The 22,093-nt window shown below is 43.9% G+C and overlaps 1 protein-coding gene across 1 annotated transcript; it reads right to left on the minus strand.

Annotated features, from left to right (window-relative positions):
- Nucleotides 1-144: 144 nt before the first annotated feature.
- CLXN (calaxin) lies at nt 145-16,287 on the minus strand. The gene is made up of 6 exons (XM_056519027.1): nt 16,054-16,287; nt 13,601-13,756; nt 13,415-13,519; nt 9,978-10,129; nt 8,350-8,454; nt 145-268 (listed from the first exon to the last, which is right to left on the minus strand). The coding sequence occupies exons 1-6, from the start codon at nt 16,130-16,132 to the stop codon at nt 218-220; spliced, it is 648 nt and encodes a 215-aa protein (XP_056375002.1). The 5' UTR covers nt 16,133-16,287; the 3' UTR covers nt 145-217.
- Between the last annotated feature and the right edge of the window lie 5,806 nt (nt 16,288-22,093).

Below are 22,093 nucleotides of genomic sequence, written 5' to 3' on the forward strand. Positions count from 1 at the left end.
TGGAAAACACCATAAAAGTCCACATGGGCAGCTTGGTCCTTACAACCACAATATAGATGGCTGCTCCGTCCTCATTCCTGAGCTGCTATAACAGGATATATAGTACTTTTTGTGGACTGGCAAAGAATTAAGAAATGATCAAGATCCTGTTTCTCACTTTATTCTTGAAGAAAATCCATGTCTCCTCCTGCTGATGTGATGCTGTGTGAATATAGGCCTATGGGTCGCAGGGTTCTGCAAATGCTTGGCTCTCGAATGCCATGATGCTCTGCAAGGAAAAAGAAAGAGAATTTCACGACACTGCGCTGCACACAGAACAGCAAATCTAAGTCTATGATCTAAGACCTACATTTAAGAGGGGAACTTTAAAGGGGTTATCCAGAGAAAAACTTTTTTTTATATATATATCAATTGGGTCCAGAAAGTTAAACCGATTTGTAAATTACTTCTATTAAAAAAATCTTCATCCTTTCAGTACTTATGAGCTGCTGAAGTTGAGTTGTTCTTTCTGTCTAAGTGCTCTCTGATGACACCTGTCTCGGGAACTGTCCAGAGTAAAAGCAAATCCCCATAGCAAACCTCTTCTACTCTGTGCAGTTCCCGAGACAAGCAGAGACATCGGCAGAGAGCACTGTTGCCAGACAGAAAAGAACAACTCAACTTCAGCAGCTGATAATTATTGGAAGGATTAAGATTTTTTTAAAAGACATAATTTACAAATCTGTTTAACTTTCTGGAGCCAGTTGATATAAAAAAATAAATAAAATAATTAAAAAATTTTTTCCTGGAATACCCCTTTAACTGCTTGCCGCATTAGGACCAGCCAGCTTGTCCTGAAGCTAAACTGTCACAGCATGTAAACATGACTTCAGCTGTCATAGGCAGCTTATGGTCACAGACATCGGCCGCAGGACCCCCCGCGGCTGGCCTCCCATCAATGCAGTAAATCAAGTGGCTTCATGGCCGCCACTGCGCCGAGTGAAGAAATATACTGTACATGTCACATGCCCCCCGGCACACCCCCTCCATGCAAGGCCGTCTCTATCCCTGCAACGGTCAGTCACCCCTGTGCAAATCCCTAATTCAGGCCTCAAATTAGCACCGAGCACTCCTATTTAAAGGCAACAATTCATTTCCACATATGGGGTATTAATGTAGTCAGGAGAAATTTCATTACTTACCGTATATACTCGAGTATAAGCCGAGTTTTTCAGCATGATTTTTTTGTGCTGAAAACTCCCCCCTCGGCTTATACTCGAGTGAACAAAAAAAAGTTTCTGGCTTTAGCTGTGAGGGGGTGGTCCCGGCCATCCATCTCCGCCTGTCAATCCCTTCTCAGTGGTCTTCAACCTGTGGACCTCCAGATGTTGAAAAACTACAACTCCCAGCATGCCCGGACAGCCATCGGCTGTCCGGGCATGCTGGGAGTTGTAGTTTTGAAACATCTGGAGGTCCGTAGGTTGAAGACCACTGCGGCCTTCGTCATCATCCAGACCCCCCTTTTGTTTTCTACTCACCTTCCCTCGGTGGGAAGGAAGGGTGAGCTGGCCCCGGAGCAGAGAAGAGGGCCTCCCGGTGAAGATGGACAGCCTGGAACGACTAACCCTCCCCACCGGACGGTCCCTACAGCATAGATGGCCCGGACCAGCTCACCCTTCCTTCCCAGCGAGGGGAGGTGAGTAGAAAACTAAAGGGCAGTCTGGATGATGACGAAGGCCGCAGTGGTCTTCAACCTGTGGACCTCCAGATGTTTAAAAACTAAAACTCCCAGCATGCCCAGACAGCAATCGGCATGCTGGGAGTTATAGTTTTGTAACATCTGGAGGTCCGCAGGTTGAAGACCACTGAGAAGGGATTGACAGGCGGTGATGATGAAGGGGGGGGGGAGGATGACGAGGGGGATGATGATGATGGGGGTGTTAATGACGGGGGTCTAGATGATGACGGGGGGGGGGGATGATGTATTTCCCACCTTTAGGCTTATAGTCGAGTCAATAACTTTTCCTGGGTTTTGGGGGGGAAAGTAGGGGCCTTGGCTTATATTCGGGATGGCTTATATTTGAGTATATACAGTATATTGTGTGTGTGGGGGGGGGTCTTTTCTCTTTTTACCACTTGTGAAAATGAAAAATTGGGGGCTACGCCAGCATGTTAGTGTAAAAAAAAAAATATATATATATATTTTTTTTTTTTTACACTTACATGCTGGTGTTGCCCATATTTTTAATCTCCACAAGTGATAAAAGGAAAAAAGACCCTTAAAATAAGTAATGCAATTTCTCACAAGTACAGAAATACCCCATATGTGGACGTAAAATGCTCTGGCGCACAACGCTGACATAAATGCAAAAATAAATAAATAAATAAATAAAAACACCCACATGTGACCCCATTTTTGGAAACTACACCCCTCAGGGAACTTAACAAGGGGTGCAGTAATGTAATTTTTCATTTGCACAGCCCACTGTTCCAAAGATCTGTTCCAGTGGGGTGTAAATGCTCACTGCACCCTTTATTAATGAAAAATTCATCAATCACCTGTAAGGTGTTAAGGCTCACTGGACCTCTTGTTACGTTCCTTGAGGGGTGTAGTTTCTCAAATAGTATGCCATGTGGGTTTTTTTTTTTCTCTCTGACCACAGTGCTCTCTGCTGGCACCTCTGTCCGTGTCAGGAACTGTCCAAAGCATTAGAGGTTTGCTATGGGGATTTCCTCCTACTCTGGACAGTTCCTGAGACAGACAGAGGTGTCAGCAGAGAGCACTGTGGTCAGACTGAAAAGAACAACTCAATTTCAGCAGCTGATAAGTACGGAAAGGATTAAGACTTTTTAATAGAAGTCATATACAAATCTGTTTAACTTTGTGGAGTCAGTTGATAATAATAAAATTGTTTTTCACCGGAGTACCCCTTTAACATAGGCTGTGGGGATTTACACAGAAGCCTATGTTTACACAGCCTTAGTAGCTCAATAAGTTAACAAAAAAATGGCTCCCAGACCAACATTTCACACAATTTCTAAGCCAAGTATTCTCTATTCCACTGTTTTCTAATCTGGGTGCCTCCAGCTGTTGCAAAACTACAATTCGCAGCATGCCCAGACAGACGCAGGGTTAGAAAAACATAGCTGCTTTCTTCCAAAAACAGTGCCACACCTCTCATCAGGATGTGTGTAATATTACAACTTGACTCCCTTTCCTTCAATAGAACTGAGCTGCAATACCACATGCAGCCTGAGGACAAAAGGGGTGTTGTTTCAGGAAGAAAGCGGCTATGTTTTTCTATCCTTGGATTTTTTTCATTCACTGACAACAAGTAAGGTTTTGAAACGTGTATAGGACACCTATAAAAACTGATGCATAGGGGAAAAAAGCATCTGCTGGTAACAGCTAAGGCCTCGTTCACATTGTTGTCGGACTTCGCTATTTGGAGTTCCGTCGGCGATCTGACCCAAAGGACGGGAGTTTCTCCGCTAAAATCCTGTAAAATTACCAGGTCACCGACCGACCCCATGAAAGGGAATGGGATCCATCATGACCATGTAGTAGCTGTTTGCATCCGAGCCGTTTCAGGGTCCGATCGGCTCATTAAAAAAAGCCAGATGGACCCTTGACAGGTCGATGCAAACGGATGTGTGAACCTAACCTAATCCAAAGAGCCACTGATCAATGAAAGGACAGATATCAATGGCTGCCATAATCCATGTCGCCACTTTTTCCTCTGTATATTAACGCCTTAAGGTTTTTCCGTTTTTGCACTATTGTTTTTTCCTCCTTACATTTTAAAAATCAAAACCCTTTCAATTTTCCACCTAAAATTCCATATTACGGCTTATTTTTTGTGCCACCAATTCTACTGTGTAGTGACAGTCGTTTTACCCAAAAAAATCCACGGCGAAACGGGGAAAAAATTCATTGTGCGACAAAATTGTAGAAAAAACGCCATTTTGTAACTTTTGGGGGCTGCCGTTTTTACGCAGTGCATTTTTCAGTAAAAATGATACCTTATCTTTATTCTGTAGGTCCATACGGTTAAAATGATCCCCTACTTATATAGGTTTGATTTTGTCGTACTGCTGGAAAAAATCATAACTACATGCAGGACAATTTATATGTTTAAAATTGTCAACTCCTGACCCCTATAACTTTATTTTTCCTTGTACAGGGCGGTATGAGAATCAATTTTTGTGCTGCGATCTGAGGTTTTTAGCGGTACCATTTTTGTATTGATCAAACTTTTTGATTGCTTTTTTATTAATTTTTTCATGATATAAAAAGTGACCAAAAATACACTATTTAGGACTTTGGAATTTTTTTGCGTGTACGCCATTGACCGTGCACTTTAATTAACAATATATTTTTGTAGTTCAGACATTTCCACACACGGTGATACCACATATGTTTATTTTTATTAACACTTTTTTTTTTTTTTAATGGGGGGGGGGGGGTGATTCTTTTATTAGGGAAGGGGTTAAATGATCTTAACTTTTTTTTTTCCACCCTTTTTTTTTTTTGCAATGTTACAATGGCTATAGCACTGCACACATTGATATGCTACACAGATCATCGCCGTGCATTAACATGGCAATGATCAGTGTTATCAGCGGTCGATTGCTCAAGCCTAAATTTCAGGCTTGGCGCAATCAACCACTGATCGGATGCGTAGGAGGCAGGTAACGGACTTTCCGCTCGCGTTCTAGCTGATCAGGACGTCGCAATTTTACCGCGATGGTCCCGATCAGCCCGACTGAGCTGCCGGGAGTGTATTTGTGTTACTTTAGACGCGGCGGTCAACTTTGAACGCTGAGTCTAAAGGGTTAATAGCGTGCGGCACAATGATCGTGGGTGACCCCGCTTTATAGACCGGGTGCAGGGAGTACAGGTACGCCCTGCGTCCTTAAGAGGTTAAAGAGTACCTGTCGTCAAACCAAATTTTCGAAACTAACTCAGATTATATTCCCTAACTACTCCTAACACACCTCCTGCCCTTAAAAATAAAAAAATCTGAGTTTTAAAAAACTGTGCATCATACCTTTCCCCTTGCTCACATTGTGTGAGCTCCTGGCAGGAGAAAGTGGGCGTTCCCCAGCAAGAGCGACATCACTGAAGCCTGTGAGAGCTGTGCCTCGCCATGCCCCGCACACACTTCCTGAGTTTGGTCTCCTGCCAGGACGGGACGGGACCAAACTAACTGTATGACTTGCAGAAGGGAACAGAGCCACCTAGTGGCTGTTTTTTCAATCGCAAATAAAGGTTGAGAATTTTAACAGCAAGTAAATAGCAAAGTGCAGGGATGTGGAAATCCTATAGCCTGACGCCCAGGACAAGTAGTTTTGGGTGCCGGGCAGGTGAATTGTTTATAGATTTAGCCCTGTATCGGGCAGGGACAGACCGACGTCCCCCTTATTTTTCTTTAATGTCGATGTGAGGCGCAGGAGCCGATGGAAGTCTACACCTCACACCAGCACTCAGAGTGTATGGAGGGGGCGGCGGCCTCCAGCTGACCGCAGAGCCCCCTTATCTCCCCTCCCGGAGGATGCAGCTCTACACAAGAAGACACAGCAGGGGGAGAGAGAGGACGTAGACAGCTCCGTGCACAGCTCCATCCCCCGCACACAGCTCCCCCCTCCCCGGCTCTGTCTAGACAGGACCTAATCCACCACGGGGAGGTTGCTTGTTTGCACGGGGAAAACACAGAGCAGGGGGGGAGGGGAGGATGGAAATCTCACCTCACACCGCGGTGACTACAGCTCTGATGTCCACTCATGGCGGCTCAGGTGAGGAGACCGAGAATACAGGCGGCGGCAGGAAGGGTGGTTGTATATGTAGGGTGTGAGTGTATGTGTGATGTGTATGTAATGTATGATGGGGGAGGATGGTGTATATCAGTATTTCCCAACCAGGGTGCCTCCAGCTGTTGCAAAACTACAACTCCCAGCATGCCCTGGGCATGCTGGGAGTTGTAGTTTTGCAACAGCTGGAGGCACCCTGGTTGGGAAACACTGGTGGATATGTATGGTGTGAGTGTATGTGTGTATGATGTCTATGTGTGATGTGTATGTAATGTATGATGTGTGTATAATGTCTAAGTGTGATGTGTATGTAATGTATAATGTGTGTATGATGTCTGTGTGATGTGTATGTAATGTGTGATGTGTGTATGATGTCTAAGTGTGATGTGTATGTATGTAATGTATGATGTCTGTGTGATGTGTATGTAATGTATAATGTGTGTATGATGTCTATGTGTGATGTGTATGTAATGTATGATGTGTGTATGATGTCTGTGTATGATGTCTGTGTGATGTGTATGTAATGTATAATGTGTGTATGATGTCTGTGTGATGTGTGTGTAATGTGTGATGTGTGTGTATAATGTCTAAGTGTGATGTGTATGTATGTGATGTATGATGTGGGGGGGCAGCGGCAGGTGTATGTATGATGTGTGCATATGTATGGTGTGAGTGTATGTGTGTATGTAATGTATGATGTGGGGGGGGGGCAGTGGCGGGGGTGTGTGTGTGTGTGTATGTATATGGGGGCAGTGGATGATGCATGTATGATATGTGTATGCATGAATGTTTTGTATAGGAGCGGACTGTCACGTCGGGCATTAGGGCAGTTGTACCATCTAATTTTATTTATTTTTAGTGGCACCCGCACTAAATTACACCCCCAGAATCCCGCCCTTCATACTCACCCGCCAACCAAGAGCCCCACGGATGCACGCAAACACGCCCGAACCAAAACTACAACTCCCAGAATGTTGCACCATAACCTAAACTGTAGAACTATAAAGTGTAACATGCTGGGAGTTGTAGTTTTGGTTCAGGTCAGCTGCAGAGCTATAGGCTGCATCAGGGCATGCTGGGAGTTGTAGTTTTGGTTCGGGTCAGCTGCAGAGCTATAGGCTGCATCAGGGCATGCTGGGTGTTGTAGTTACTAACTGTAATTCCCAGTATTCCTTGACACAGACTATGGCTCTGCAGCTGACACAAACCAAAACTACAACTCCCAGCATGTTACACAATAACCTTAACTGTACTATACAGTGCAACATTCTGCAACACCCACACAACCATAGGCTGTATCAGGGCATGCTGGGAGTTGTAGTTATCTAGTAACTAAATGCAACTTCCAGCATTTTCTGACACAAAATACAGCACATAAACTGGAGAAGCAGAACACCCCCCAGTAACATAAGTTCCTATTGAGACTGAAAAAAAGTGATTAAAATATTTTAATAAGTGCATATACATGTGAATAAGCCCCTTTCCTAATAAAAGTTTCCAATTTTCTTTAAATAAAAATGTACAAAAATAAACATAAGTGGTATCGCTACATGTGGAAATGTCCAGACTATTAAAATATTATGTTAATTAAACTGTACGGGGAACAGTGTAAATGTAAATAATTGTCCAGAATTGTTCATTTTTGGTCACTTCATATGAGAAATTTTTTAAGGTGATCAAAAAGTTACATGTAGACTTATCTGGGCTTGTCTGGGGTGTAAGAGGAGCTACAGCTCTCCGGCCGCTAATAGCCTGGCATACTGCGATCACCTATTAACTAGGGGTGTGAATCGCAAATAATTTGGCGATTCGATTCGAATCGCGATACCAGGGTGGCGATTCGATATATCGCAATATATTGCGATACTGTCATGTTGGCGATATATCACGATATATCGCGATATTCCCTATTAAAAGCTTGGGAAAACTTATTCTAGCTGAGAAAGAACAAGATCCCGCGAGAGTTGTCCTGTGAGTGCGTACGTTCTCCTTCCTGTTTGTTCTGAGTCTGTAGTCTCGCGGTAGCAGCCTGCGAGTGGGACAGAGCTGATAACAGGTACACTGCCAACTAGTGGTCAGGAGTTTAAGTGTTATAAAAAAAATAAGACAGACAAATAGGACTGTGACTCAGTGAGTGAAATACAGTAAATGTTAATTATAATAATTTATAAAAAAATCGATTCTCAGAATTTTAAAATCGATTCAGTATCGCGGAACAAAAAATCGCGATAATCGCGAGCAGTGTCTAAAGGGGTCTTATATCCATCCCTGGTGGCCTAGTGGGGGGGATCAGACTATTTTGGTGAAAATTATTTTATCTGCCAGGACAAGTGGATTTTCTTGAGGGACAAGTAGATTGTGTTCCGCTTTAGTCCCTTGGACAAGTAGTTTTTTTTTAAAATTTCCACACCCCTGAAAGTGTCTTATAATTACTTAAGGAACAATATATTAAAAGTTTAGTTTGGTGACAGGTTCTCTTTAAGATTATATATTACAATTCTATACTGTGTCTGCATTGCGGAGATCAAGCTCTATGGAAAAACAGATCTTAAATCTCACCTTACTGTCCGGTAAGCAAGGACCGAACGCCTCCAGTAAAAGGTTTTCTTCTCTGACCGCTTTTTCAAAATCTGAATAGGATAGCTTGCTGTCATGGTCGTGATCCTGCGGGAGAAGGCAGAGAACACACGTCTTAGGGCCCACTCGCAGTACAGGATTCCCGAGCAGAGACAATCCAGTGCAGCAGCCTTCCATTGTTTTCAGTGGGATTCTGCTGCACATGCACACTGCGGAAATTTAAATATGGTGGGGGAAATTTATCAAAACTTGTGCAAAGGAAAAGTTGCCCATAGCAACCAATCAGATCGCTTCTTTCATTTTGCAGAGGCCTTGTTAAAAATGAAAGAAACCATCTGATTGGTTGTTATGGGAAACTGGGCAACTTTTCCTCTGGATAGGTTTTGATAAATTTCGCCAAAATCTGCCGGGATATGCATTGCTGTCAATGGTCATGTCCAAGCGGTGCTATCCACGACCTGCTGTGTGCATAGTGCGGTGTTTCCCAAACAGGGTGCCTCCAGGTGTTGCAAAACTACAACTCCCAGCATGCTTGGACAGCCTTTGGCTGTCCAGGCATGCTGGGAGTTGTAGTTTTGCAACACCTGGAGGCACCCTGTTTGGGAAACACCTGCGTAGTGTCTGCCAAGAATTTCTCCGTAGTGTGAATGCGCCCTGGCATACATACCGTATTTTTCGCCGTATAAGACGCACTTTTTCTTCCCCAAAACTGGGGGGAAAAAGTTGGTGCGTCTTATACGGCGAATACACACCTATCGCGGCGGTCCCTGCGGCCATCAACGGCCGGGACCTGCGGCTAATACAGGACATCACCGATCATGGTGAGGCCCTGTATTAACCCTTCAGACGCGGCGATCAAAGCTGACCGCCGCATCTGAAGGGAAAGTGACACTAACCCGGCTGTTCAGTCGGGCTGTTCGGGACCGCCGCGATTTCACCGCGGTGGTCCCGAACAACCCGACTGAATAGCCGGGTTAGTGCTTACAAGACACCGGGAGGGACCTTACCTGCCTCCTCGGTGTCTTCTCCGTTCAGGGATCCCCTGTATGGCCGGCGCTCTCCTTCCTCGTCATCACGTCGTCGCGTACGTGCGTCGGCGTGCGTAACAACGTGATGGTGGCGACGGAGAGTGAGAATACCCGGCCGGCAGCAGAGACGTTCCGGAGCGACGGGGACACGGCGACAGCGATGGAGCGACATCCAGGGCAGCGGTGATGGGTCTGGAGCGGCGGGGCACGTGAGTATTACCTCCTATGCAGTGGTCTTCAATCTGCGGACCTCCAGATGTTGCAAAACTACAACTTCCAGCATGCCCGGACAGCCAACGGCTGTCCGGGCATGCTGGGAGTTGTAGTTTTGCAACATCGGGAGGTTCGCAGGTTGAAGACCACTATTGGGTTAAAAATCTTTATATTTTTTTTATTTTGCACCTATAAATTGGGTGCGTCTTATACGCCGATGCGTCCTATAGGGCGAAAAATACGGTAAATGCACACTGTCAGGATGTGAGAAAAAAAAATGGGCACAGCCTAGATCAGTGTTTCCCAACCAGGGTGTCTCCAGCTGTTGCAAAACTACAACCCCCAGCATTTCTATACAACTATAAATACCATCTTTTTTAGTGTAATTTCCACCAGGTCCTTTATGCCTTCGTCTGGATCTTCCTCCGTCGGCTGCTTGAGAAGACTGTTCTTCAGCATGTGGAACATCTCTTCTCTGGAGATATAGCCGTCACTGTTCAGATCATACACCTCAAAGCAATCTGAAGAAAAATCCAATGTTCAGACCCCCCACAGTGTTATAAGATCTTAATGGGGATATCCAGAAATAGAATAAAGTCGTTTTTCTTCCTATACCAGCACCACACGTGTCCTCAGGTTGTGAGTGGTATTACAGCTAGGTCCCACTGAATTATATGGAGCCAAGTTGTAATACTACATACAACCTGAGGACAGGGGTGACGCTGTTTTTGGAACAAATCAGCTCTGTTTTTTCTGTTCCTGGATAACCCATTTAATCTGAAGCTGCAGATTTGATGCTGCTGATTTTAAGGTAAACTAAATGACTGATCACAGCTTCAAATCCTGCACATCAAATATGCACAGTATACAGTAGGTGTGAATACATCCCTTAAAGTGTACCTACCTGTCGTCAACAAAAACTTTTTATATCATATACAGGGTGGGCCATTTCTATGGATACACCTTAATACAATGGGAATGGTTGGTGATAACTTCCTGTGTGTGGCACATTAGTATATGTGAGGGGGGGAAACTTTTCAAGATGGATGGTGACCATGGCGGCCATTTTGAAGTCGGCCATTTTGAATCCAACTTTTGTTTTTTCAATAGGAAGAGGGTCATGTGACACATCAAACTTATTGGGAATTTCACAAGAAAAACAATGATGTCCTTGGTTTTAATGTAACTTTATTCTTTCATGAGTTATTTACAAGTTTCTGACCACTTATAAAATGTGTTCAATGTGCTGCCCATTGTGTTGGATTGTCAATGCAACCCTCTTCTCTATATACTGCTATATACTACTATATACACTGCAGGAGAAATGCTAGCACAGGCTTTCAGTAACCGTATACACTGCTATATACTACTATATACACCGCAGGAGAAATGCTAGTACAGGCTTCCAGTATCCGTATACACTGCTATATACTACTATATACACCGCAGGAGAAATGCTAGCACAGGCTTCCAGTATCCGTATACACTGCTATATACTACTATATACACCGCAGGAGAAATGCTAGCACAGGCTTCCAGTATCCGTATACACTGCTATATACTACTATATACACCGCAGGAGAAATGCTAGCACAGGCATCCAGTATCCGTATACACTGCTATATACTACTATATACACCGCAGGAGAAATGCTAGCACAGGCTTCCAGTATCCGTATATACTGCTATATACTACTATATACACCGCAGAAGAAATGCTAGCACAGGCTTCCAGTATCCGTATACACTGCTATATACTACTATATACATCGCAGGAGAAATGCTAGCACAGGCTTCCAGTATCCGTATACACTGCTATATACTACTATATACATCGCAGGAGAAATGCTAGCACAGGCTTCCAGTATCCGTATACACTGCTATATACTACTATATACACCGCAGGAGAAATGCTAGCACAGGCTTCCAGTATCCGTACACACTGCTATATACTACTATATACACCGCAGGAGAAATGCTAGCACAGGCTTCCAGTATCTGTATACACTGCTATATACTACTATATACACCGCAGGAGAAATGCTAGCACAGGCTTCCAGTATCCGTATACACTGCTATATACTACTATATACACCGCAGGAGAAATGTTAGCACAGGCTTCCAGTATCCGTATACACTGCTATATACTACTATATACACCGCAGGAGAAATGCTAGCACAGGCTTCCAGTATCCGTATACACTGCTATATACTACTATATACACCGCAGGAGAAATGCTAGCACAGGCTTCCAGTATCCGTATACACTGCTATATACTACTATATACACCGCAGGAGAAATGCTAGCACAGGCTTCCAGTATCCGTATACACTGCTATATACTACTATATACACCGCAGGAGAAATGCTAGCACAGGCTTCCAGTATCCGTATACACTGCTAATTACTACTATATACACCGCAGGAGAAATGCTAGGACAGGCTTCCAGTATCCGTATACACTGCTATATACTACTATATATACCGCAGGAGAAATGCTAGCACAGGCTTCCAGTATCCGTATACACTGCTATATACACCGCAGGAGAAATGCTAGCACAGGCTTCCAGTATCCGTATACACTGCTATATACTACTATATACACCGCAGGAGAAATGCCAGCACAGGCTTCCAGTATCTGTATACACTGCTATATACTACTATATACACCGCAGGAGAAATGCTAGCACAGGCTTCCAGTATCCGTATACACTGCTATATACTACTATATACACCGCAGGAGAAATGCTAGCACAGGCTTCCAGTATCCATATACACTGCTATATACTACTATATACACTGCAGGAGAAATGCTAGCACAGGCTTCCAGTATCCGTATACACTGCTATATACTACTATATACACTGCAGGAGAAATGCTAGCACAGGCTTCCAGTATCCGTATACACTGCTATATACACCGCAGGAGAAATGCTAGCACAGGCTTCCAGTATCCGTATACACTGCTATATACTACTATATACACCGCAGGAGAAATGCCAGCACAGGCTTCCAGTATCTGTATACACTGCTATATACTACTATATACACCGCAGGAGAAATGCTAGCACAGGCTTCCAGTATCCGTATACACTGCTATATACTACTATATACACCGCAGGAGAAATGCTAGCACAGGCTTCCAGTATCCGTATACACTGCTATATACTACTATATACACCGCAGGAGAAATGCTAGCACAGGCTTCCAGTATCCATATACACTGCTATATACTACTATATACACCGCAGGAGAAATGCTAGCACAGGCTTCCAGTATCCATATACACTGCTATATACTACTATATACACTGCAGGAGAAATGCTAGCACAGGCTTCCAGTATCCGTAGTTTCAGGTGCTGCACATCTCGTATCTTCACAGCATAGACAATTGCCTTCAGATGACCCCAAAGATAAAATTCTAAGGGGGTCAGATCGGGAGACGTTGGGGGCCACAAACAGGAAGTTAATATCACCAACCATTCCCTGTACACCGAGGACCGGCGGGGCCCTGTACACCGAGGACCGGCGGGGCCCTGTACACAGAGGACCAGCGGGGCCCTGAAGTCATGAAGTCAGGAGTCTGCACAGATCCCTGCTTCTCCTCTTCTCACTTCCTGTATTTGGTCTCCTCATAGAGACACACGGGCAACAGCTGCAGGGACAGCATTTTTTCACCCATAAATATACACAATTTTTAACCAATGTATATTACAATTATAAATATAATAGTATTATCTACATTATATAAAATGTTTGTGTTGATGACAGGTACACTTTAAGGTTTGTATTATTATTACTCACTTACATTTAATCTTTTCATCCAGCGTTCCCCGGAGAAACACTGACAGGCCTTCAATCCACTCGCTGACGCTGATGTAGCTGTCATTGTCCTTGTCGAATCCGCGGAACACTGGTGAACATAAGCACAAGGGTTACAATGCAGAACGCCACGTGTGACGCCAAAAACGCTGCCAAACAGATGAGCGCTCACCCCTGTCCATGATGATGTCGTCGGTCATGGTGAAGGTGTTGTGCAGGATGTTCCTGAAGGTGTTCCTGTCGATACCGCCCCGGGTGTTGGGGTCTATAGGACGTCCGACTATTGTGTTGTATAATCGGATGAGACATTCCACTTCGTGCCTGGTGACTGCAACAACCAACATGACAATTCATGATTAAAGGGGTACTCCGGTGGAAAACTTTTTTTTTTTTTTTTTTATCAACTGGTGCCCTAAACAGATTTGTAAATTACTTCTATTAAAACATCTTAATCCTTCCAGTACTTATTAGCTGCTGAATACTACAGAGGAGATTCTTTTCTTTTTGGAACACAGAGCTCTCTGCTGACATCATGACCACCGTGCTCTCTGCTGACATCTCTGTGCATTTTAGGAACTGTCCAGAGCAGCATATGTTTTCTATGGGTATTTTCTCCTACTCTGGACAGTTCTTAAAATGGACAGAGATGTCAGCAGAGAGCACTGTGTTCCAAAAAGAAAAGAATTTCTTCTATAGTATTCAGCAGCTGATAAGTACTGGAAGGATTAAGATTTTTTTTTAATAGAAGTAATTTACAAATCTGTTTAACTTTCTTGCACCTGTTGATTTAAAAAATAAAAGTTTTCCACTGTATCCCTTTTACATCTTAAAGGGGTATTCCAGGCAAAAACTTTTTTTTTTATATATCAACTGGCTCCGGAAAGTTAAACAGATTTGTAAATTACTTCTATTAAAAAAATCTTAATCCTTCCAATAGTTATTAGCTTCTGAAGTTTTCTGTCTAACTGCTCAATGATGATGTCACGTCCCGGGAGCTGTGCATGATGGGAGAATATCCCCATAGGAGCTGGACAGCTCCCGGGACGTGAGTCATCAGAAAGCAGTTAGACAGAAAACAGCAACTCAACTTCAGAAGCTAATAACTATTGGAAGGATTAAGATTTTTTAATAGAAGTAATTTACAAATCTGTTTAACTTTCCGGAGCCAGGTGATATATAAAAAAAAGTTTTTGCCTGGAATACCCCTTTAATAACTCCCTACTTTTTTTTTTTTGTTACTTCTTCATGGACATGGCTCTGCGAGAAAATTCCGCTCAGAAATTCTGTTGCAGCAGGGTCCCATAGTTGTAAATGGGATTCTGCTGCACGGTGCACGCAAAAATTACGATTACGCCCTCCGCATGAAAGAATCCTCTCTATGCATTGCTGTCTATGGAGATGGTATATTTTCGTGCACATGATCTCCGGGCAGACATGTGAACATAGCCTAAGACTGTGTTTCTACTTTTCTTTTTTTGCAAATACAAACACTAGTGTTTAACCCTCATTGCGCTATTCTTGTTGTTTTTTTTTTTGTTTTTTTTTGTTTTTTTAAACTCTCATAAAAGTCTATGGAAGAAAAAAAAAAGCTGATATTTCCTGAAAAAAAAACACCATAATCAGAAAGCTGCAATTTTTGAAAACCGGCAATGAGCCCTAAAAAAAATGACAAGAAAGAGTAAAAAATTCACCAAAGTAAAAAAAAATGCTCAGATATGTCCACAGCGTTTCGTTTTTGTTTTTTTTTTGGTTTATTTTTTTGGGGGGGGGGGGGGGGTTTCCCCCAAATGAAAGCCACTCGGTGAAATTTGCAATAGTGGAAGCACAGCCTAATACACCCTATTTTTGGCAAAAAAAAAAATAAATAGTTTTTGTTTTTTTGTGGTGTTTTTTTCAGATATTTTGTTCTGTGTAATCCCAGCCTCATGATGGGCAAGAAAAGGCATCTTGGCGTTTTAGCTTCACTCACTAATACCCAGAGCAGTGATTCCCAACCTGGGTGCCTCCAGCTGTTGCAAAACTACAACTCCCAGCATGCCTGGACGGGCAAGAAAAGGCATCTTGGTGTTTTAGCTTCTCTCACTATTACCCAGAGCAGTGATTCCCAGCCAGGGTGCCTCCAGCTGTTGCAAAACTACAACTCCCAGCATGCTCGGACAGCCTTCAGCTGTCCGGGCATGCTGGGAGTTGTAGTTTTGCAACAGCTGGCTGTCTGGACATGCTGAGAGTTGTAGCTTTTAAACAGCTGGAGGCACCCTGGCTGGAAAACACCAACCCAGATACTGAAAACTACCTTCTCACAGCTGAGGGTTTGTTACAGTTGTCTCCAGCCCAGACAATCCTCTGCAACAGTAATCTCCAGCCCGCACCGCCATAGCTGCTGCAGAACTGTTCACAAAGGCCAAAAACCAATACTATCTGATACCTGCACTGATACATTGTAACAAAATCCAGATGTGTACAGATGACGCATATAGCTCTCAGTTGTAGGGGCCGACAGCAGCGGTATAAGTGCACTTCCGAGTCAAATGAACTACAACTCCCAGCGCTGCTAAGGTAAACCTGGTGCGGGAGAACTACAACTCCCAGCATGTTTAGTTGCTACTACCGGGATACATGACTTACAGTGTCGGGCGCTCTTGCTCAGCGTCTCCGCCAGTTTCTGTAGGTTCTTGCGGTTCATGGCAGCCACATGCTGGGACATGGTGTTGTGGTATTGCTGGGTATTGTAGTGCACGGAGCTTCGGATTCTCTTTCTCTCTATAGCCAAATTCTAAGCAAACTCCTGAGCGCAACAAGCGTTGCCATGGCGACAACTCGAGCCGCCAATCGGCTTCTGCGTGGCGGTGACGTCATCACGCCGGCGCCTTTTACTTGATTGGCTCCTTCTGCCGTAGCGGGCGCACCACGTGACTGTATAAAACAACTCGGGTATCCTAGGTTACTGGAACCCCACGCGAACGTCGCGAAGTGGTGCATGATGGGAATTGTAGTTTCGCCATAGATTGGGGAACGGTGCATTAGTGCAGTGTTTCCCAACCAGGGTGCCTCCAGCTGTTGCAAAACTACAACTCCCAGCATGCCCGGACAGCCTTTGGTTGGGAAACACTGCATTAGGCTGTCCGGGCATGTTGGGAGTTGTAGTTTTGCAACAGCTGGAGGCACCCTGGTTGGGAAACACTGCATTAGTGTATACTCAGGTCTAGATACGCGCTAGATAAGTGCATCTGTACTACTGGTAGTGACTAGAGATGAGCGAACTTACAGTAAATTCGATTCGTCACGAACTTCTCGGCTCGGCAGTTGATGACTTATCCTGCATAAATTAGTTCAGCTTTCAAGTGCTCCCGTGGGCTGGAAAAGGTGGATACAGTCCTAGGAGACTCTTTCCTAGGACTGTATCCACCTTTTCCAGCCCACCGGAGCACCGGAAAGCTGAACTAATTTATGCAGGAAAAGTCAGCAACCGCCAAGCCGAGAGGTTCGTGACGAATCGAATTTACTGTAAGTTCGCTCATCTCTAGTAGTGACCCTGTACCTGTAATAAAGGAGGATAATAAATGTTCCAACCACAGATGGTGCCCCCATAACATTACCATACAGCCTCCCAGATCCCCCTTAATAATGCTAACCAGCTACATACATAGCCAGCCAGTAAGTGTCCCCATTATATACTTGTTTTGTACATATGTTCTTTTGTGAAATAAAAGACTTTATAAATAAATTTAAAAAATGAGTGCCCCCATTATATAGCCAATGCTCCCATTTCATAACCAGCTACTAAGTGCCCCTCATTACATGGCCAGCCAGTAAGTGCTCCTATTACATAACCAGCCAGTAAATGCCCCCTATTACATAACCACCCAGTAAGTACCCCATTACATAACCAGCCAGTAAGCACCCCACATTACATAGCCAGCCAGTAAATGCCCCCCTATTACATATGCGGTGTCCCGGTACAGGACCTGGTCCTGTCCCTTGTCTGAGGTCCCCGCAGCGAGTCCCTTCATGTCTATAGGGCTCTCCTGTAGGGCTTACCCCTAGTCGCCTCATATAAATGGGTTATTTAATGTATATATAAAATTTAATGTATAGGAAATATCTGTATAGGACCTTAGTGGTCACGAGATACACAGTTATGATGTATAAAATGCTTAAGGACCTTTGGAGGTCTTTCACTGGGTTCATAACTTACAGGTTTGCCAACCAATGAGCTTTTGTCCAGCCTTCTTAATATATAAAGGGGCTGCAGCCACTCAATTCTCTCTCTCTCGAGACTTGTACATGAAAGCAAGCACATCTCATCAGCATCACTTCAATTCATCTAGGCCCAAAGCCTAAGAACCTGCAGCCACTAAACGTGAGTTACTCAAAGCTCAAAAAAACTGAATTCTGTGTGACTACTATCAGCTCAAATATTCTAAAATAGTAGCACAGTGGCTAGCATCAAAAGCTCATTGCTTCCAAGTCCCAGCAAACCTGTGAGGAACCTGTATCCCGGTTCATTCTTGAAAAGACTTCTGTTCAATACTGTTGCATAAAATCTGCAAGTAAAGTTTCTTCATAAGATCTGCTGTGGACATTCCGCTATTTCTCCCTGCCGTATGTGGGTCATTTGGCGGTAGGAACATTACTATTGAGGAAACCGCACCCTGGTGTCACGACATTTAAGGGTTAATACCACCAGACACTACACTATTACCGCAACACCCTAGACACAATTACTCTCCCGGCAACACACATAACCAGCCAGTAAGCGCCCCACATTACATAGCCAGCCAGTAAGCGCCCCACATTACATAGCCAGCCAGTAAGCGCCCCACATTACATAACCAGTCAGTAAGTACACCCCCATTATATAGCCAGCCAGTAATTGCCCTATTACATAACTGTCCAGAAGTGTCCCCATTACCTAACCAGTCAGTAAGTGCAACCTCATACGGCAATGCATTTGCGAGCAGAATCTGCAGAAAGAATAGACAGGTCTGTTTTTTCTGCTGATGCGAGAATCGGGACTCCGAGAATCGAGACTCCGCTGTGTGCACAGTGCAGCAGAATCACACAAATCAATGGAGCTGCTGCAGCAGAATCTCTGAACTGAATATTCCCGCAGGATTCCGCCATGTGAACATAACCAAAAGACTCCCAACACCAGCCTCCCCAATGAGGACCACTACCCCCCCACCATGGCTGCCACAAACACTCGACACAATCATTAAACAATATTTTTATTTCAATTTATAATTCACTTTCATAAAACAGGACAAGTTCTAAACGGGTCTGGTACCGAAATCTAAGCAGCTCAGCTTCAATATGAAGCTGTTAAATATTTAATATATTTATATATATAAAAAAAATAATAAAACAAATGTAGCTTTATACATGCTGACGACGCCAGTAACGATTCCATGCAGGTAAAACAGACGGATATTCACCACTGATAGCGTCAGCTGCGCCTGTATAGAGAAGACATGCGCAAATCAATGCGGGGGCGGTCTGACCGTCCTCGGGGACATGATGGCTATAAATATATATATATATACATATATATATACATATATATATATATATTTTATTCCTGTGACATCCGGCCACAGACATCGCTGTGTGTTACTTCTAGGACTGTTTAAGAAAGCAGCAAACTAAAATTCACCAAGTCCCTGCAACAACTTACCACCACTGGCTGCTGGGACATGCTGGGCCTAGTAGTTCATAGCACCTTTTAAAGCTAAGTGGATAAAATAATAGAATCTTACACACCATATGCCAGTGTTTCCCAACCAGGGTGCCTCCAGCTGTTGCAAAACTACAAGTCCCAGCATGCCCGGACAGCCTGTAGTTTTGCAACAGCTGGAGGCACCCTGGTTGGGAAACACTGGCATATGGTTTTAGGCAAGTAGCTATCACTAAAGAGAGTGTAAATTACTGTGATATATGGAAGGTGGGGGGGGGGGGGGGGTGTAGGGGTCCCAAGCTAATGATTTATAATTTTGTTTTTAATTAGAGGAGTACTCCAGTGTAGGAACACTTATCCCCCCCCCCCAGAGATACATGGATCCTCGCTTGGTGCAGGGGTCGACACGCTCAGTTCCTGCGGAGAGCTGGGGTGCCATGCAGGAGATCGTGGGCAGGCCCAGCCCTTTGGATAGGTAATAAGTGTTCCTGCACCGGAGTGCACTTTTTTTTTTTTTAAATGATCTGGTGCCAGAAAATTAAACAGATTAGCGCATAAAGAGTAGAAAAAAAAAAAAGAAAGAAAAAAAAAATTTAAATAAAAAATAAATAAAAAAAAAGAGAAAAAACTGCAGCGTGTGAACACAGCCTTAGGCCCCTAAAACCACAGTATGTAAACAATACATAGTCCAGGCCAGAACATGAACATCGTGGCCCAGATTTACCAAACAAAAATGCGTCCGACTTATCTATAGCGACCAATCACTGCTCGGCTTTTATTTTAACAACAGAGCAATTTGAGAAATGAAAGACGATCTGTGATTGGTTGTTTAAGGAAATCAGACATTTTTGTTTCTATCTGTAAATCATTGCTCTCCCGCAGAATCCTTTGAAAGTGCGATGGATCAGGAGTATCCGTGCATGCGGGAGCTACAATGGGTTGTAACTTGGACAAGAAAAGAAAAAAAAAAAAAGAAAAAAAAAAAAAACCTTCTTCCTAGGTCACATTAAAAGGGGTTATCCAGGAACAGAAAAACTGATTTTTTTTTTTTTTTTATCATTTTCTTCTTTTTTTTTTTGCCAAACAGCACCACACCTGGTTGTGTGTGGTATTACAACTTGGCTTCATTCACTTTAATGGAGTGAGCTGCAATACTGCACACAACCTGAGGACAGGGGTGGTGCTATTTTTGGAAGAAATCAGCTCTGTTATCTTAATTCTTTAAAGGGGTACTCCCGTGGAAATCTTTTTTATTTTTATTTTTTTTAAATCAACTGGTGCCAGAAAGTTAAACAGATTAGTAAATGACTTCTATTAAAAAATCTTAATCCTTCCAGTACTTTTTAGGGGCTGTATACGACTGAGGAAATGCTTTTCTTTTTGGATTTCTCTTCTGTCACGACCACAGTGCTCTCTGCTGTCCATTTTAGGAACTGTCCAGAGCAGCAAATGTTTGCTATGGGGATTTTCTCCTGCTCTGGACAGTTCTTCAAATGTACAGTAGTGGTTAGTGCTGGGTGGTATGGCCTAAAATTAATATCACAGTTTTTTTTTTTTATTATCGCGGTATCAGCACTACGCAAATAGCATAGGGCTAACGTAGGCAGCGCTAGGAGCCTAGCGTTAGCCCTACACTATTTGCGTAGTACTGCGGATGCGCAGTACTACATTAGCTGCACACGAGGCTTTTAAATCTGTTCCCGTACCCTGAGAGCTAACAGGGACGGGGAACAGAGCCGCGCTCGGCATTCTTGTGACACCGCTAGTGGGCACAGCGACCCCGCTAGCGGTGATGGTAGCGATCACTCTCGCGGGGGGGGGGCACATTTGACACCGCTAGTGGGCACAGGGACCCCGCTAGCGGTGATGGTAGCGCTCGCGGGAGGCATTCTTGTGACACCGCTAGTGGGCACATGGATCCCGCTAGCGGTGGGGACACTGGCTGACAGGCGCAGCGGGGGGACACAGTAAATGGATTAGCTTCTATGGCCCGATTCCGCTCTCAGAATCGGGCCAGAGAAGCACACCGGGACAAGTGAGGGCACCGCGCTGGGCTCTACAATTCATCCGGGGGAAGGGGGAGGGGCCCGACCGGTATAGCGGTATGGGCAAAAATCCATACCGTGGGAAAAAAAAAAAAAAAAAAACGGTATCCGGTTCATACCGGTATACCGCCCAGCACTAGTAGAGGTCAGCAGAGAGCACTGTGGATGTGACAGAAGAGAAAAAGAGAAAGAAGAAAAGAATTTCCTCTGTAGTATACAGCCCCTAAAACGTACAGGAAGGATTAAGATTTTTTTAATAGAAGTAATTTACAAATCTGTTTAACTTTCTGGCACCAGTATATTTATAAAAAAATAATTTTTCCACAGGAGTACCCCTTTAATCTCACTATAACATAAAAGTGAATGCAGTCGCGTCAGGCTTAAAGATAGTCGCCTTATTGCTTTATACTATCCCAGCAGAAGTCATCCGATAGATATGTACTTACTGGGCTCTGAAAATAGTCATAAGTAGCTAACCTTACCTTACCCTACTGTTGCAAAACTACAACTCTCAGCATGCCCTGACAGCCATAGGCTGTCAGGGCATGCTGGGAGTTGTAGCTTTGCAACAGCTTGAAAGCCATAAGTTAGAGAACATCTCTGTTTAACAGTAAATTGCTTATTTTCACAAAATGTGGGCTAAATATTTCCCTATAAATTCTCAACAATCAGATCGGGGAGTTTACAGGCCTTAAGTGCAAATCCTGAACGTGTCTCCCGAAGAGGGTGCTATTCTGTGCTGAAGCTCCATTCTATAGCAAAAGACACTTAAAGGGGTACTGCTGTGGACATTTTTTTAAAATAAACTGGTGCCAGAAAGTTAAACAGATTTGTAAATGACTTCTATTAAAAAATAGTTATCCTTCCAGTACATTTTAGCAGCTGTATGCTACAGAGGAAATTCATTTCTTTTTGGTCTTGTCCACAGTGCTCTCTGCTGACACCT

The sequence above is a fragment of the Hyla sarda genome, chromosome 5 (genome assembly GCF_029499605.1).
Source record: "Hyla sarda isolate aHylSar1 chromosome 5, aHylSar1.hap1, whole genome shotgun sequence".
Classification (NCBI taxonomy): Eukaryota; Metazoa; Chordata; class Amphibia; order Anura; family Hylidae; genus Hyla; species Hyla sarda.

Excerpts from the sequence above, each read along its gene's own strand:
- CLXN (XM_056519027.1), bottom strand. The coding sequence starts at position 16,132 with ATGTCCCAGCATGTGGCTGCCATGAACCGCAAGAACCTACAGAAACTG. Across the intron at positions 13,757-16,053 it reads GAGCAAGAGCGCCCGACACT|TCACCAGGCACGAAGTGGAA; the intron begins GTAAGTCATGTA and ends TGGTTGTTGCAG. Across the intron at positions 269-8,349 it reads CTTGCTTACCGGACAGTAAG|AGCATCATGGCATTCGAGAG; the intron begins GTGAGATTTAAG and ends TTTTCCTTGCAG.